Source organism: Leucopleurus acutus (assembly GCF_964270905.1).
Source record: "Leucopleurus acutus genome assembly, chromosome: 13".
NCBI lineage: Eukaryota > Metazoa > Chordata > Mammalia > Artiodactyla > Delphinidae > Leucopleurus > Leucopleurus acutus.
In genome coordinates, this window is record NC_139155.1 from 58,753,991 (window position 1) to 58,770,437 (window position 16,447).

Sequence of the window (16,447 nt, forward strand, 5' to 3'; positions counted from 1 at the left end):
GTAGCAGCATTATTCACAATAGTCAAAAGGTAGAAACAACCCCAAACGTCCATCAGTGAACTAATAAATTATGCTCTGTATACAGTGGAATAACATTCAGCCATGAAAAAGAAGGACGTGCTGATACATGCTACAATGTGGATGGACCTCGAAAGCATGCTAAGTAAAAGACAGTATATCACTCATTTGAGTCCACTTATATGAAATATACAGAATAGGTAAATTCATTCCTAGATACAGAAAGAAGACTGGTGGTTGCCAGGGTTGGGGAAGGGGGTGAATGGGGAGTGACTGCTTAACAGGTATAGGCTTCTCTCTTGGGTGATGAAGATGTTTTGGAACTTGATAGAGAAAGTGGCCTCACAACATTATGAAAGCACTAAGTGCCACTGACTGTTTCACCTAAAAATGGTTACTTTTATTTTATGTAAATTTCATCTCAACTTAAAAAAAGGAAAAAAGCTTGGTGGAGCGCATAAACCAATCTGTCCTTGTCAGACCTTCACTCAGTGTCTTGTGAGGTATCTGGGGTCTACAGACTGGTGTTCCAGGTCAGGCTCTGAAATAACGGCTGTGTGATCTTGTGCAGGTTAGCCAGGCTCTCTGAATCCATTTCTCCCTCAGCAAAATACAGGAAGCAGCATTCACCCTGAAGTGTGGCTGTAATAATTATACAGCAATGTCTGTAAAATACCTTGCACAGTAGAGAACAGTACTCTAAATTGTAGCTGCATGGCTTCTACTTCATTAATACAATACATTAGTATTCTGTGAATCTCTTCAAATTACATAATATATCAAGTTCAAGCAGAGGAAAGGTAAATATCACCTATCCTATAAGAATCCTAGGTAGACAGCAAGGATCTTTCTTCTCAATGGCTAAACAAGGAAGATGGATTATGCAACACAAAGAGACCGCTGATTCCTAAGGGAAAGACATTCAGCAATAATCTCTTTTGCTTATTAAAAACGCACACCCATTAACAACCAGGCACACATGTTGTAGAATACATGTTATGACTAAGTCATCTTCCATCCAGTGTTTCCTGAAGTCATTTCCTTCCTGAGCTCCTGGCTTGAGAGCCTTTGAACCACTCACCTTGTGGGCCTGCCGGTGACCTTGCTTCTCCCCATGCTGGCCCAGGGCAGCCAGGATGATGCCGCTGCTGTTCCTGGTGGCAAATGTTGCCAACAATTCCGAATCTGGTGACAAGGACTTGGGTGGCAATTCAACGTAGCCGCCTCTCAAGAAGCTAACGCTTCGGACAGGCTGGTCACAAAGGAGAGGAGAAAGCACCGTGAGGCCCACTCGCATGCTGAACCTCCCACCCTGGAGGCTGCTGCCGTTTTCCCCACCACCTCTTTTCTGTTCACACCCCTGGTTTAGATCCTGTTGCCTTATGATGTTAGTAAATCAGTGGACATTTATAGAAACTCATCCCAATATTAATAAAACACTTCCACCTCCAGTATACAGCCTTTTCTCACTCCGTAGGAATTTCTGAGTAAATCAAAGGTCGATCTAGATATTTCCAGGTTTTTGATACAGCCCACGTAGCTTTTGCTGGTGACACCTTTCCTGTAGGGAAGGGCAAGAGAACAGCGGCAACAAAATTGGATTTTATAACTCCAGTTTTGAAAGAAGAAATAAAAATGGACCTACAAATAAGAAAAGATCTCTTTCCATGTGTCATTCTCATAAATGTCTAGGTCTCCCTCTAACAAGACTACTGATGGTGAGAATTCAGGTCAAACATGTACTCTCCTTAGGACTAAAGAAAGGGATTGAATTTGGTGAGGCTGATTACCTAGACGGCTACCTAGATAAAAGCATGCTTAATATTTTAAGGGAAACTATTATAGTCATTACCATTTAGATATACTCACTAAAACAGAGGCTAATTATAAGAGAGACAGTGCACTGCCATAAGGAAATTATAGCACTTAGATTTCAATCCAGTCTCCGTGTAGAGCAAACATTCACCTCCCACGGGGGCAAGTGTGGGCAATGTGATTTCCCAGGATCTCTTGGTTAGAGACAGCATCGGCTCTTGTCCATACCACATATTCATGAACTTCCTCCTGAAGGAAATAACTGCATTTGGTGAAGTCTGGGATTATCCAGAACCCTTATTTCTTTGATACTAAGCCAATTCCATATTTTTATTAACAGAAATTCCCACTCTGCTGGGTGAGGTGAGCTTCAATGTACTCAGGCTAACATTTCCAAATGATGGAGACTACTGAACATCTACCAGTTACACCCTGAAGCATCAGCTAGTGACAGGAGAACTGTGCAGGAACATGGCTTCTTGCTACATGTCATATCTCACTTTTTCTCTGTGCTATTCAATGAGCTGTCGGCCATTAAGAAACCACATGATTTAGGGCAAATTTCAACCTTTCCAATCTCCGTTTCTTCCATTGTAAATGAGGAGACTGGCCCCGATGATACCCGAGACCCATCTATCATGAAAGTCTGTGATTTGAGATGTCTTCCTAGTAAAGGAACTCTGTCCTTTTCTCCAGGGTCTACGCTGTGTACCATTTAGGTAAAGAACAAATGAATTACAACACAGCTTGTAACCTCAGAAACATCCCCAATGCCACTATGTTAGGAATGACATCTGTAATCAGGGATTAGGGGAGAGGCTTCCAGTCCTGGCTCTGCCTTGGCAGAGGGGTAAGACCTGGGACAAGTGACCAACTCCCCTGAAGTTTTGGGACATTTATTTCCAAGACCCTGAAGGTGGGTGACTGCGGTTGTAAACTATGTTCCTTGGAACTTTCACACATTTCTGGCAGAGAAGGGGGTGTGTCAGGAAGTGGATTCTGGGCTGCTCAACCCATAGCAACTGGAGTGGCTGCACTTCTGTATAAGAACCCGGCTTGAAGATGAGGTACTGCTACAAATATACATTTGAAAACCACGGGGCTGAGTGACTCGGTTTGGACATTTGGTGATTCCACTCCCTGGAAGCTAGGCTGCCTTGACTGCTGGCCGTATATGCCTTTTTATAATGGTGTGAAAGAAACTTAGAGCTTACTTTGTCCCCAGTCCAAAATTACAAAATTGAGGACAGTAAACTACAGAAAGTTTATGAAATTATTAAAGTCACAAAGCTAAACAAGAACAAGAATCAGTGCATCTCTCCTCTGCTACCTTTAATCCAACTTGCTGATGCTGGTCTTTAAACTTTCACATACATTATTCATTCTAATCACCAAAAGGGGAATCCAGATAAGTCTGCAGAAAGCATGATTCCTTTCTTTTTGTCACCAAAAAGATTCTACCACTCTAGAATGTCTGGACAGGAGAGTGACGTGTGATGGAAAGTGGGTCTCCAAATATTGCACAGTAACAATTTTTAGATGTTTTATAGGCAATAAACAGAAAATCATCAATTCTATTGCAGAAGGCTTTCTTTACTTCCCAATTATATGGCATTCTAATCAAAACAGAACGTTATAGGTTAAATGGTGTTTCCCCACCCCGACCAAAAGATTTTGAAATCCTAACCCCCAGTACCTGTGAATGTGACCTTATTTGAAAATAGGGTCTTTACAGTTGTAATCAAGTTAAGGTGAGGTCAGTACGGTAGGTCCTAATCCAGTATGACTGGTATCTTTATAAAAAGGGGAAATTTGGACACTGAGAGACACACACAGAGGGAAGACAGCATGTCCACACAGATAAAGAATGCCACCTACAAGCTGAGCAATGCCTGAAGCTACCAGAAGCTCAGAGAGAAGCATGGAACAGATTCTTTCTCACAATCCTCAGAAGGAAGCGGCCCTGCTGACACCTGATTTTGGAACTGTAGCCTCCAGAACTGTGAGAGAACACATTTCTGTTGTTTAGGCTGCCCAGTCTGTGGAACTTTGTTACGGAAACTAAGGCAGTTGGTAATTAGGGACATGAAAATTCTGCAATGTGATATCATACCTTACAACTCTTGACCTAGGTAATCCACCCACATAAATTGGATCCTTATCTAGACGATTGAGGTCAGAAGATGCTCCTGGAGTTTCCCCTTGCTTGGTTTCTTTGTAGCTGGTGTTATATGCATCAATAACTGCCAGGAGTCCTAGAGAAGATCAAGAGGAATAGACAAGAAAATGAGTCATTTTCTACAATAAAGTAAACACAGACGTCTAACAAAGGTCATTTACAAAGACATATTCTTTTACATTCTGCAAATTTGACCAGGGGATGTTCTTGACTGTTAAAAGACAAATGAAAACCCTCTTTACAAAAGTCAATAAATCCAGAATATACATGCTAAATGGTAGCAGTATGTGTGTCAAAGAAAACAGAATCAATTTTATCCTTGATTCCAATTCAGCATTTAACGTTAAATAATGCATTTGGAAACCATAGACGAGAAAGAATATTCCTCCAGCAAAATGTGAATCCTGGTGCTCAGTATTCCAAAGAAAACAATAGCTTTTGATTAGAATATCATTTAAGAATACCTAGAAAGCTAAAGTAAAAAAAGACTGCTGACCTTGGAAAGATTTCTATTCCTATGAGGGCAACCGACATTCCGTCCGTCTACCTGTGCATTTACCTTGCTTTCTGTTTCGCTGGAAGGCAATTTTGTACCAGGTTCCATTATTATAGCGTCTGTCAGTAGTAAGAGCAAGAGACCCAGAACCCAGGTCAACTGTAACTCTAACTCTGCCGTCGACCAAGTCGATGGATAAAAAGTCTTTCTGTAATAAAGAAAAGTTACCCAAGCCTCCATTATTATCACAATATTTCCTTTCTCTTCAAGTCAGGGATGGCGGAAACCTCCTACAGTCAAACTAAGAAAACAGGATCTGGCCCAACAGTCCAACATTAAAAGTGTCCACAAAGGCTTTCTAGAATAATATACAGACATATGTCAGATAAACTCATGGTCATCATAATCTACAATGCAGGAAGAGAAGTGGAATCTCTATTTTTTTCCTTTAGATTGACAACTGGGCCAATCCTAAAAATAAAACTAGAAGATTGAGAAAAATCAGCAGCACATAAGATAAAAATAAGAACATGAACTTCCTGCAATGGAATTCAAATAAGGTGGTCAGAGTGAGTAAAACAAGACGTCTTATTCAAGCTCAAAATTTAATAATAAATGTTCAACTGATATTTATAATGATAGGAAGCTATTTTCTACTTGATATGCTTCTATGTTTTCCAAACATTCTTCAATAATTTTGTACTGACAGATCATTTAAAAGGGGACTGACATGGCATACATACGTATATATTATACTAGCATGTGCTCATAAAACAATCATCAAACATAAATATCCTCATAGCAATCCAACTGTATACACACAGTAGGGTGCAGGGCCCCACAGACTCTTACGGTGCCATTTGAAGCCAGGTAGAGAAGCAGCCCATTAGGTGAAAAGGTACTAAAAAGCATAATTATCTGCGTCACAGTAGCCCGGAGCATCTTCTCCACGACAGAATACCCACTCCCGTCAAAATGGAAGGAAGCACCTTCATTTTGGGGGCTGCAAGGACAGAAGGTGAAATACAATCTGTTCTTAGGAAGGTAGTTAAATAGAATACATGATACTTTTACTGAGTTCTTCCTCACTAAAGTTGTGATAGAGCATTTATTTCCATAATTTGATAACAAGTGTAAGTCATAATATCTTAAAATATGCTCCCCATGAGATCATGCGAGGCAAGCACCCAGTTGCCTTGTAAGGAAATGAAAGTTAACATGGGCAGTGTTCACTGTAGTAAAAAGAAATTCCCTCAAAGGATGGATTACTGCTATAAATAGTTCTACTTAGTGACTAGATTTTCATTTGTTCTAATTCTCTTTAATGTGACTTTGATGTCCCTTAATGTCTAGTTTCCTTTAATGTCCTTTCTTAATTCCAGCACTTTCAGAATAAATTTTTTACTGGCATGTATCACCTTATGCTCGTTTTTAACTAATTCAACTAAACTGGACTAATGATGGAAAACAAATATGTACCAATGTGCCAAAAGGATCAGTTTGCAAAAATATTGACAAAAAAAAATCTCAAAAATCTGCAGGATAAGCTTACAGCAGTTATATACCATGGACCCCAGCACTTCTTAGAGTGTTTTCCAGTTTTCCCAACGTCTCAAAAAGCTGACTTGATTCACTCTTCAGGTACAAAGTACTTACAACATATTCTTGTGTTCAAAAAGTACTTTTCTGGAACGTCATAGGGCTCGAAAGTGAATTAGATTAGGGTGTTTTGGGGTAAGAATTTGCATTTTTCCCAGTTGAAGGTGCAATAACCACTCTGTGTCACATCTCCAAGCAGAAACAGAATAACCCAACAGTGAAACTGTTTCCATTAACAAAACAAAATGTAGCAGTGCTTTGTAAAACCTGAGGTTTCAAATTTATAGCTTTCTACAGTCCTTTTTCTAAAAATTTCCGTCTTGAGATCTCTTATAAGGAAGTATAACTCTAAGGAAATGCACTCTGCATAAACAAACTGTGGCCTAATTCTCAATTATTTAATCCTTAAAACTTTGGCCTCCTAGAAGCATGTCCCATTGCTTTATCTTTTGGCAACCGGTTTCATGTAGCTAAGGACACACACTCTAGAACCAGATTGCTAGGGTTCAAATCCCAGCTCCCCAACTTACTAGCTGTGTAACCTCAGAGAAGTTACCTAACCCCTCTGTGTCTCATTTCCTTCATTTGTAAAATAGGGGTAACACTAGAACCTCTCTGGAAGAGCTATACATGATTTAATACATGTAAAGTTCTTTAAATGGTGCCTGGTACATAGCAAATGTTCACTCTGGTTTAGCTCTGAGAATTGTACTGTGTTCAGAGGTCCTAGTGGGGTCCCATTTTGCCTATTAAAAGCTGAGCCTAAAAGATTAAGTTCTTGCCCAAGAACACACACAAGAAAATGCAAAGCCAGGTTTCAAACGAAATTCCAGAAATCCGTCTGCCCTCTCCCTCCCCAGAGCTCAGGAGTTCTCTGTTCTCAGGAAGGTTGAGTCTTTGGTTCTGGCTTCTCTCCTTCAGCAGGGCCTGCCCCAGTCAGGAGGCCACCAAGAGGGATGACTGCAAAGGAAACGATGACTGAATGCGATTCTCCTGAGAAGGCTCACATCCCTCGGGTCAGCGGCACATTTCTGGGGCTCGTCCCCTGTGGGTCGGACTTCCGTTCTATAACCATGAGGCCCATATGCCTTTCCCCAGCTGGGCCTCAGGAAGGCAGCTCCAGGCCCCTGCCTGGGTAAGAGGCCGGGACAAATGACAAAGGGTCTGCCACAGCACTTCATGGCTGGCTCTCCTCCAGCGCCCAGCATTTATGGGAGGCTGGGGGGAGCCCTGCGGTCAGGAGGACCGGGCAGACGCCCTCCCTCCCAGCTCTCAGCCCCGTGACCCTGGAAGAATGACTAGACTGCTCTGATCCAAGCTGGCACCCATGAGATGGGGACCTGTCAGACTCCGTGCAGCTGTCCCGTGAGTGAGGAGGCATCACTCGGGCCCCACGCCCAGGATGCTCTACCTACCATCGCCCCTACAGCGCGGAGCTCTTTTTTATGTTACCACAAAAAAGTATTTTAGGTAATTTTCCGTAGACCATGAGACATTGAAGGAGATAAGCTTGGGTGGCTGATGTTGCCATCACCAGTACCGAGCAGAGGGCCCAGAAACAGATGACTGTCCGGTCAAGGTCAGCCATGCAGCCAATGCTCTATTGCAACAGTCTCTCAAAACTAACACAAGAATAAAGGCCTGGGCTTCCTTGGTGGCGCAGTGGTTGAGAGTCCGCCTGCCGATGCAGGGGACATGGGTTCGTGCCCCGGTCTGGGAGGATCCCACATGCCGCAGAGCGGCTGTGCCCGTGAGCCATGGCCGCTGAGCCTGCGTGTCCAGAGCCTGTGCTCTGCAACGGGAGAGGCCACAACAGTGAGAGGCCCACATACCGCAAAAAAAAAAAAAAGAATAAAGGCCTGTTGACTAAATGGAAGTTTTTTTCCCATATTTAGATGTGAACTGTTAGAATCAATGGTTTATTTTATACTATCCTTGAAGGATCTGAGAGATTGTTCATAATTATAAACATATGCTGACACCATGTTAGAGAAGTGTAAGTATATTCAAAGAAGAATAAAAAAAAATCAGTTAGCTTACTTGGTAATATAAATCAAAGTTAAAGGTAAATGATTATATTAAGAAAAAAAGTTTTTAAATCTAAAGGACATCAATGGACCATGCTAATGATTTAATAATGGAAAATTACACACAAAGGTAAAAAGCGCAATGAATTCTAATTACTGGCCCGCTCAAATGGATTCCGTTGCTAGAAGTAGTTTATTAACTCACTGAGCTAAAGTTTTTGGCTAGTAGGTAGGGGCACTTATCTAAAATGAAGACAGTTTTAATCCATTTACAAATGTAGACATAAAGTACCTGTTTGTGTCTACTTCAGCACTTGCAAAGTATGTTCTATGGAACATAAACAGCTCTGGAATGCTCCTTTTTAAAAAGAGATCAGGGTCAAATGAGTTTGGGAAATGCTGCAACTCTAACCTCCTCCCGACACAGTGTTACCGTGCATGTTAGCATCTTATGTGTTACTCATGGGGCACGTTACCTTCCAAAGCAGCCGTGGCACTTTCCCTCCCTTTCAATATAGTTCCATAGGCCAATCGACTGTCCATTCAAGAAGGCCTCTCCCATGCAGCCTTTAAAATGAGTAACCTTCACAGCAGGAGACTTCTAATGTAAACAAACAAACAAACATAATCCAAGTATATTTGTTGAAAAGAAATATATTCTCTAAGTGCACAAAACTCCTCCTTGGGAGCTCAAATCTAACAGATCCAAATTTTGAGAAAACAACATCCAGGAAAATGACCAGTTTGTAATCACTGAACTTCCTTCCAATTATGAATTGGAATCCTAGAATCAACACAGCAGGACAAGATCTCAAAGGTCATGTCAGTTACTAGGGTCACTGGAGAGAAGGCCCTTTAACTAATGAGGAAAGAGACCCAGAGAATGTGGTCAGTGGTGAGGGCCTGCCGGGAACTGGGACCCTTACTCTCATTTCAGAGCACTGAACCAAGTCCAGGTGAGTGAACTTTATTGGGTGAGAGGGTAACTGATGTAATAAAATATACGATGGGCTCCTTTGCTAACTGCTAATTAGTATTAGTCCACCACTAGAGTCAGAATAGAGATAAAGGGAGTTTACAGAAATTCATGTGGAATATTGAGTTTCCTCTTTTATTATTGGGGAAAAAACCAAATAATAAAATGAACCACTGGCTTCTTTTCCATTATGCTATCTATTAAGCATGATCCTTTACAAAACCAACCCAACTCTGCAGATGAACTGTCCTTAAACAAAATAACAGAAGCAGGAAAATCTTCATCTGCCTAGAATATTTTCAACAATTTAAACATATTCATTTTCTACGTTGGTAAAATCAGCCAATCAGCACTGTTAAGATGAACGTTCAGAAGATTACCTTGATCTGTCCTCCAAGCCCTCCAACGAACATTAGTGTTGAATTGTTTACATCCAGAACATTCGCTGTTCCAGGGGATTTACTTGTTTTTGGTGGTGGCTTTTGAGATGCGCTCATTTCCTTTACACTCACCGAACCAATGTTTCCAAACCTAAGGGTCACGGAGTTGCAAAAAGAGCACCTGCAGAATTGCCAAGTTGGTCCACATACACACACATCTGTTTCACACACAGCCTCCACCTGCTTCTGCCCATGTCTCCAACTGGTCTCCCTGCTTCCAGTCTTGCCCATCCTGCCCCTAGTTTGCACTCCAAAATCTTGTGGAGTATTTCTTCTTAAAACATAAATTCCATCATGTTACCTCCTTGCTTAAAATAGTTTCAGATAATGAACTAAATATATTTGGAATGGTCTACTGCCTTTATCATTACCCCATTTTTTCAAATAACAAAGTAAAAATCAGAAATTTCCAATAACACACCATCACCAACCAACTGTGATATTACAGAAAAGTGAAAAGAAAGCTATACCTACAGCCACTTAACAGCAGTTGCCTCTGGAGAGGGGCTTTAAAAGGAAGAATTTTGCTTCGTGCCTGAATTTTGAGAAAACGCATCCCCTACTTGTACCCTCATCTTCTGTCCTACCTGTACCACTGCCAGCCACGTGGCATCTCCACCACGCTGCACTTTACTCCCCTCTGCTGGGGCGCAAACATTTTACTGGGTTGGCTGCCTCAGACTTGGACCTAACATTCTAAAGGCAACATAAACTTTTAACTTTTTTCTTCTTTTGATTGTTGGTTTTGCTAACAAACTTTATTTCTTCTGTAATAATGAAAAAAAATTATTTCTATAATCTAAACCAAGTATCCTTTCACTGACTTCCCAGAAATTTCGAAGACAGTTATATGATGTTACAAACATGTAATTACTTATAAGATGCGAGATGCTCAGAGAGAACTTTCTCTGCTACCTGGTTACATAGATACTGTGCCATTTGCTGTCATCAATCGGGAAGTCTGGAAATTCCAAACGTGTGGACCCGGAGCCCAAATCCCAGAGGAAGGCCACTTTCCCTCGCCGCATCTCCACTGCCAGGAAGTCAGCCTGGGATGCAGGGCATGAGTTGGGATGAATTCACACGCCAGACTGTGTGCATGACCACCAAAACACTTTAAAAGATGATTCTTACAGCATTTTCTCTGAATTTTTTTAAAGTAGAAAACAAAAAAGATCGTCTTTTGTCTTTAAATGCTCCCCTCCCTGGAGCTGGAGCATGACCTGGAGTATTGGTACTGGAGATGGTGGCCACCGTTGGCCATCAGTGCCCACCACCCTTGCCCAGCATAGCCCTCCATGAAGCCTCCCATGAAGTTCTCCAAGAAAACTTGCTAGGGGTTACCAGCCTCTACAGGGGTCATGTGGGGAGGCATTGCACTTGTTTGTTTGCCCGGTCTGAGAAGGCAATGCACGAACGTGAGATGTACAGCGAGACAGGAGCCATGAAATCGTACATCACGGACTGACCTGTGCTTTGCACTTTGTATCTTAAGAAGACATCTCAGATGGCATTTATGCTTGCTAATATTTTCTGCCCTAACATACCCAAGGGCTCTGACCTGTTCCCAATGACACAGTCAAATGAATCAGTAGTCTTCCATAGGGGACATGCCCTCTGGGAACCCTGGGAGTCTCGCTGGGTGGAATAGCCTGGGGGGAAGCTTGACGATTCTGATATGCCCCTTGTGGTGCACGCCTCCACTCCTGGTAACAGCGGCCAATGTCCACAGACCCAAAGCATAACTCTGTGGCTTCGGAGGTCACAGGAGACATTAAGAAAAGCTCTGTCCCACAGCTCACAGTTAAGATGGCAGAGGGAGGTACGTTTCATAAATGCCACTCTTCTCCTCACGGGCTGATTGTTTTTAATCTAATGTTACCGGTTTAGCAAAAGATTAGTTCTCATAGAATAATTAGTGATTTCACAAAGGCCCTATTTTTTTTTAACCGATTCAGAAAATATACTCTGTCCCTAAGAGACTCAGCGCTGCTTTTGCGGGTCATACTCACACTGATGCTACTCCCCAGGTAGAAGAGAAGGTTGTCAGGTTCGCTTGTCTTCACATTTAGTGTTAAGCTGTTATAGTTGGTAGAAGAAATCTGAGGCTGGTAGGCCCGGATACAGTCTCTGTCTGCAGACACAGCAACTTTGATCTGTAGAAGGAAAACGGAAGTGTCCCTAAGTGCCTAAAAATCATTTAGGGCCACACGGTGGCAGCACGCCTGGCGCTGAACAGTGCTATTCTGTTCCAGATCCTCACTGCTAGCAGGTTTCCTCTCTGGATAATGCACAATGCTTCGTGTCTCACAAGGGGAAAGTCAGATGATGCTGAAACTTATTTTATTTGGTAAAATATTTTAATATGGAAAAGTCAGTCAGGTTTTAAAAGGGAATTTTATGTTGGGAACTCTATCATGTGAGATTTAATTCCTTAAAGACAAGGAGCTTATCCAGATCACCTTGGAATCTTATACCTGACACAGGACATTTGATGATCATGTATGGAATAAATGGAGGGTTGATCTACTTACTCAGCAAATATTTATAGAGCAATTATTTCACTTACATATTTCTCTGATAAGTAATTACTTGCACATAATCCTTGTATTAACCTTCAAGATTGTAAGTTTATATTAACCAGAGCACTTGGAACCATCCATCGGGTTTACATTTATTTGGTGACTGGAACTAAAACAGATGGAAACCAGAGCTCTTGTAAACCTACAGCCCTTTTCCCAAAGTGAAGTCACTCAGGGATCAAAGAATCCAGAGCTCCTTTTTCTTGGCTAGAAACTTCAGGAAGATACTCTTCAGACCAGAGGTCACATCTATTGTCTATAGGTCCCCAGGATCAAGACAAATGATATTCTCTCAAGTCTTATTTCCCTGAAATGCTTCTCCTTTGGTGCACAGCCAATGCCATGTGCCGAGGATGACCAGGAAGCAGTCTCTCAAATTGTGTGTTTTGTGCAGTTAGTGACCTGGATTTGTGCAGCATTCATGCAGTTCAAGCTGTTTTGTCAGAATCACAGAGATGAGGCCCACACTGTATGAACCTTCTGAAGAGTACTTGGATTATGAACACAAAGTTGGTAAAATGATGGAAATAGCACCATATGTAACCAGTGAGACTTACAGGGATGCTGACACTCAGGCCTAATGTGTTCTGCACCATCTAGCTAATTGGTGCAGATCTATAAATCTAGGCCACGATGATAAATGTCCATAAGGACACAGAGATCTCTTTGCTAACAACATTCTGAAACACATCGAAAAAAGCAAGACTCAAAGAAAATGAGACTAATTAAATAGACTTAAATATACTTAGGTAAATATATACAAGGCAAGGCTGTGAGGAATCGGGGGTTACTGAGAGCTGGTTAGTAGAAAGTGTGGCCAAAGGCCCTTTGCACAGGAGGCCTCTGGGACTTGCAGTTCCAGGAGCCTCAGCTGCAGGGGTGCTGGGCACTCACAGACGCTGCTTGCTTCCGGGCCTGGCTGATCAGCAGTTTGATTTCTGATAGGTTTCTGCTCAGGTTCTCTTCTAACATCTTCAAAGGCTTCAGCCGATCAAATAAAAGGTTCGCTTGTGTTTCCACATCTTTGACTTTTCTCCCAGCCAACAAAGCTAAAATATGAGGTGGCGAGAAAGTTGGCAGGAGGGAGGAAACGAGAGAAATGAATTGGTCATTACTAATGCACTGGATAAACCAGAATATCTTAATAATCAAATCCTTGGCATTTTGGTAAATATATGAAAAATGCACCAGCACAAGGCATCAAGGCCCTTCTCTTTTTGTAAGTGCAAATCCAGATGTTGGTGCATTTTTATTTTTTAGGACTGCTGTTTGTGAACAAGGCACCACTGTGCCCTTGGCAAACTCAAACGGCTCGACGCAGACTTTCCTAATGGGAGGGGAGACCACGACCTACTGGTCACTGAGGAGTCACGGAGGAGTTCTTCTGTTTCTCGTAACGTGGCATTAACCCTGGACAGGTCAGTGGACGTATTCAACAGTTTCTGGCCCAATCCCACGACGTTCTTTAGAGTGCTCGTAGCGCTCTGATTTGCAGATGTGGCCAGCTCTTTGATTTTGGCGCCTTTGTCTCTGACACCTGAAATAAATTGATACGCAAGCATGCACTCTGGTGGTTATACACAGAGAAAACCAAAAAACCACAACAAATGTTAATTTTACATAGACACATGTTACAGAATTTTTTGCTGGTTGTTGAACACAAAAGGGGGCTTCTGTTTTTAACGGCAATATTAAGGCTGCATATCATACGCTCTACTGCTTCCTTTTATGGGTGAATGAAATATTTTTGATGGCAACCCTCTGTATTGACATATGATTTCAATACACAATGAGATGCCATGTGCTCAGCGTCTTACATGTTAATAATCTAAAATTCTTTCTTTGGTCCCTTTCCTATCACTCCCTTCTCATGGTCATCAACGCCATCTCCAAATCATTCTGCGTCTAGATAAGAAGGTTTGGGAATTTAAATCTGTAAGTGACATGGAAGTATCCTAGGCTAGAGGAAGTGTACCTGCCCTCAACATCAACTGGCTGCTGGAAATAACAGTGCAATAAAAACTAAATGGTCACTAAAGATAAAGTGGAATTCAGTTATTCTAGAAAATCTGGGGGATGGGCTTTTTTAAAGGCACTCGTATTCGTTTTTAAAGTGTTTAATCACAAACGGGGCAAAGATTAACACTAGAAGAAGCTGGATGAAGGGTATGCAGGTGTTCTTTTTTTACTCTTCTTGCAACTTTTTGGCAAGTTGGAAATTGCTTCCAAATAAAAAGTTATTTTTGAGTGCTTGATCAACATACACCATGTATCCTTAAAAACAGACAAATAAGAGCAAAAGAAATTTCCATATCAGAAAATGTTCCATTGATTTAAGTCAGTCCAAAGCGCCGCAAGTCCAGCTCCCCACGGTAACTTTCATGCTTATAAGATGAACCAGCAGACAGAAGAACTTTGGAGATGTTTATCTTATAAGACTTTTAAAATAATCTTATAAAAAAAAAGGTTGAAGGAGTGTAAAATAAATCACTGCAGCACAACTCGCCTGTGTTTTACTTTTAAAAAGTATACTTTTATCCTATTAAAAATTTTAATGAACACTGCATTTCCAAACCATCAGTATTCAAGTGATCTATTTTAGAATGCTTATCGCCTCACAAAGGAAGATTTCTTTAATTTCCAAGCAAGAATTCTCTAATTTCCCACATTTGTAATGAATCTAGCATTTCCCCCTAAAGCAGGAACGTTCCAGCTTCTTTACTTCCTGGCTTCTTTGAATGGCCCTTCTTTCATCTCAGGCCCATTTTAAAAGTAAGCAATTAATACGGTAGCATAAAGAATCTAAGGCTTTTGTTTTTCAGGTATAATTCTACTACTTCAATGCAGGTGTTCTGATGTTATAAAAAACATAATGATCTTCACTTCCAAACCATATTCCTCTACCAATCTTGGCCTCATTTCGGGTGAGGGGTCTCCATCAGACTTGAGGCAGGTCTTCTCACACTCATGTGTAAGGGTTTTGCAATGAGAAGATATTAATTAAATCAAGAACCCCCCTTCCACTTACCTTCAGGAATTGCTCTAAGTATCAAAAGTGATTCATCGGTCTGCTTAGTAATTTTATCAGCATTCTCTTGAAATCTCTTTGCAGTATTTTTCAATTCACTCAGTTCCAACGCGATACCTATTCGAAGGGGAAAAAGTGTTCCCTTTTAGGCTAGTCCTAAAAAGTTGCCTAGATGAGAGCTTTATCATTCCTGACCCATCTATAAAATCAGCAGCTTTCTACAGAGACCCCAAATATTGAAAGTTTTTCCAGCAAGACTTACCACCACTCATTATAAAAATTGTGTGTTTTGGGGCTTACTTGATCATCTTTTCTACTTTGTTTCCCTTCGCACTAACATTTCTTCCTAAATTCGTGTCCAATTTAATTAGAGCTCTAGGGTGAAAAGCCGTGTTTAAGTCACTCAGTCTTAATCGGACTTACTAACTTCCTATCCACACCCAAGTCCTGGCCACCTTTGTCCCCTAGGTTGTAAGACCCCAAACATGGGCTCCTGCTCTGGAATCTTCTTCTCAGTCCCCCACCTGCTTCTCAGCCAGGGTCCCTCCCCTACTTTCCTGCTCCCTTCTGACCACCCAATAGGCACTCAACTCATCCTCCTTCATGTTTGATCAAAGCTGTTGGATCAAAGCTTTTACTTTTAAAATTGCTGTTCATAATACACAATCACATTTGGATTCTGAACACCTGGTTAAAAAATAAATTATTGATAAAATCCACGATGAACATGATGGTTCTGCATAAAATTTTAATTGCCAGAAAGTTCACTATTTTGTGGCCTACAAAACACCTTTAGTTATGTAAACTAAAGCTACCGCCCATCAGCAGCGATGCTAGAGTTTGTGTTTAAAGCTTTATGATTGAGAATTAGGGACTTTTTATATTTTGAGATGAACATAAATTCTAAATTGTGCCACTCACAAAGAAACAAAAAATATGCACCTATCCAAGCCCTTGGCTGTGGAAGGGTCCAGGACTGGACATGGAAGTAGTCTAAGGGGTATGAGCCTTGTTTATGGCCCACCATTTACTCCCATAGGAAAAGACAATATTTTTGTTGTATTAGAGTATATTAAGGTGACAGGTACACTATACGTTATAAAACTTGTATGTTTCTCTTACACAACAGATTCCTCTGCCATTTTGTGTTATGCTTATTGGATAACTCTTACATATGCCAAAACTGCTTACTGAAACTCTTGGGAAAAATGAAACTGCATAGGTATTTTTTTAAATAGATAAATCAATAATGATTTAATTCAGTAATTATTTAATAAGAACCTATCA

The 16,447-nt window shown here is 41.2% G+C and overlaps 1 protein-coding gene across 1 annotated transcript in view; it reads right to left on the reverse strand.

Annotated features, from left to right (window-relative positions):
- Positions 1-16,447, reverse strand: part of LAMA1 (laminin subunit alpha 1) — a 159,749-nt gene that overhangs the window by 23,538 nt on the left and 119,764 nt on the right. The window contains exons 42-53 of the mRNA XM_082853408.1: positions 15,161-15,277; positions 13,487-13,669; positions 13,027-13,181; positions 11,563-11,706; positions 10,466-10,599; positions 9,491-9,641; positions 8,611-8,735; positions 5,361-5,511; positions 4,572-4,716; positions 3,947-4,088; positions 1,465-1,579; positions 1,100-1,270 (exon numbers count right to left, since the gene is read on the reverse strand). Coding sequence (XP_082709534.1) covers positions 1,100-1,270; positions 1,465-1,579; positions 3,947-4,088; positions 4,572-4,716; positions 5,361-5,511; positions 8,611-8,735; positions 9,491-9,641; positions 10,466-10,599; positions 11,563-11,706; positions 13,027-13,181; positions 13,487-13,669; positions 15,161-15,277 — 1,733 coding nt within the window. The remainder of the gene's footprint in view (positions 1-1,099; positions 1,271-1,464; positions 1,580-3,946; positions 4,089-4,571; positions 4,717-5,360; positions 5,512-8,610; positions 8,736-9,490; positions 9,642-10,465; positions 10,600-11,562; positions 11,707-13,026; positions 13,182-13,486; positions 13,670-15,160; positions 15,278-16,447) is intronic.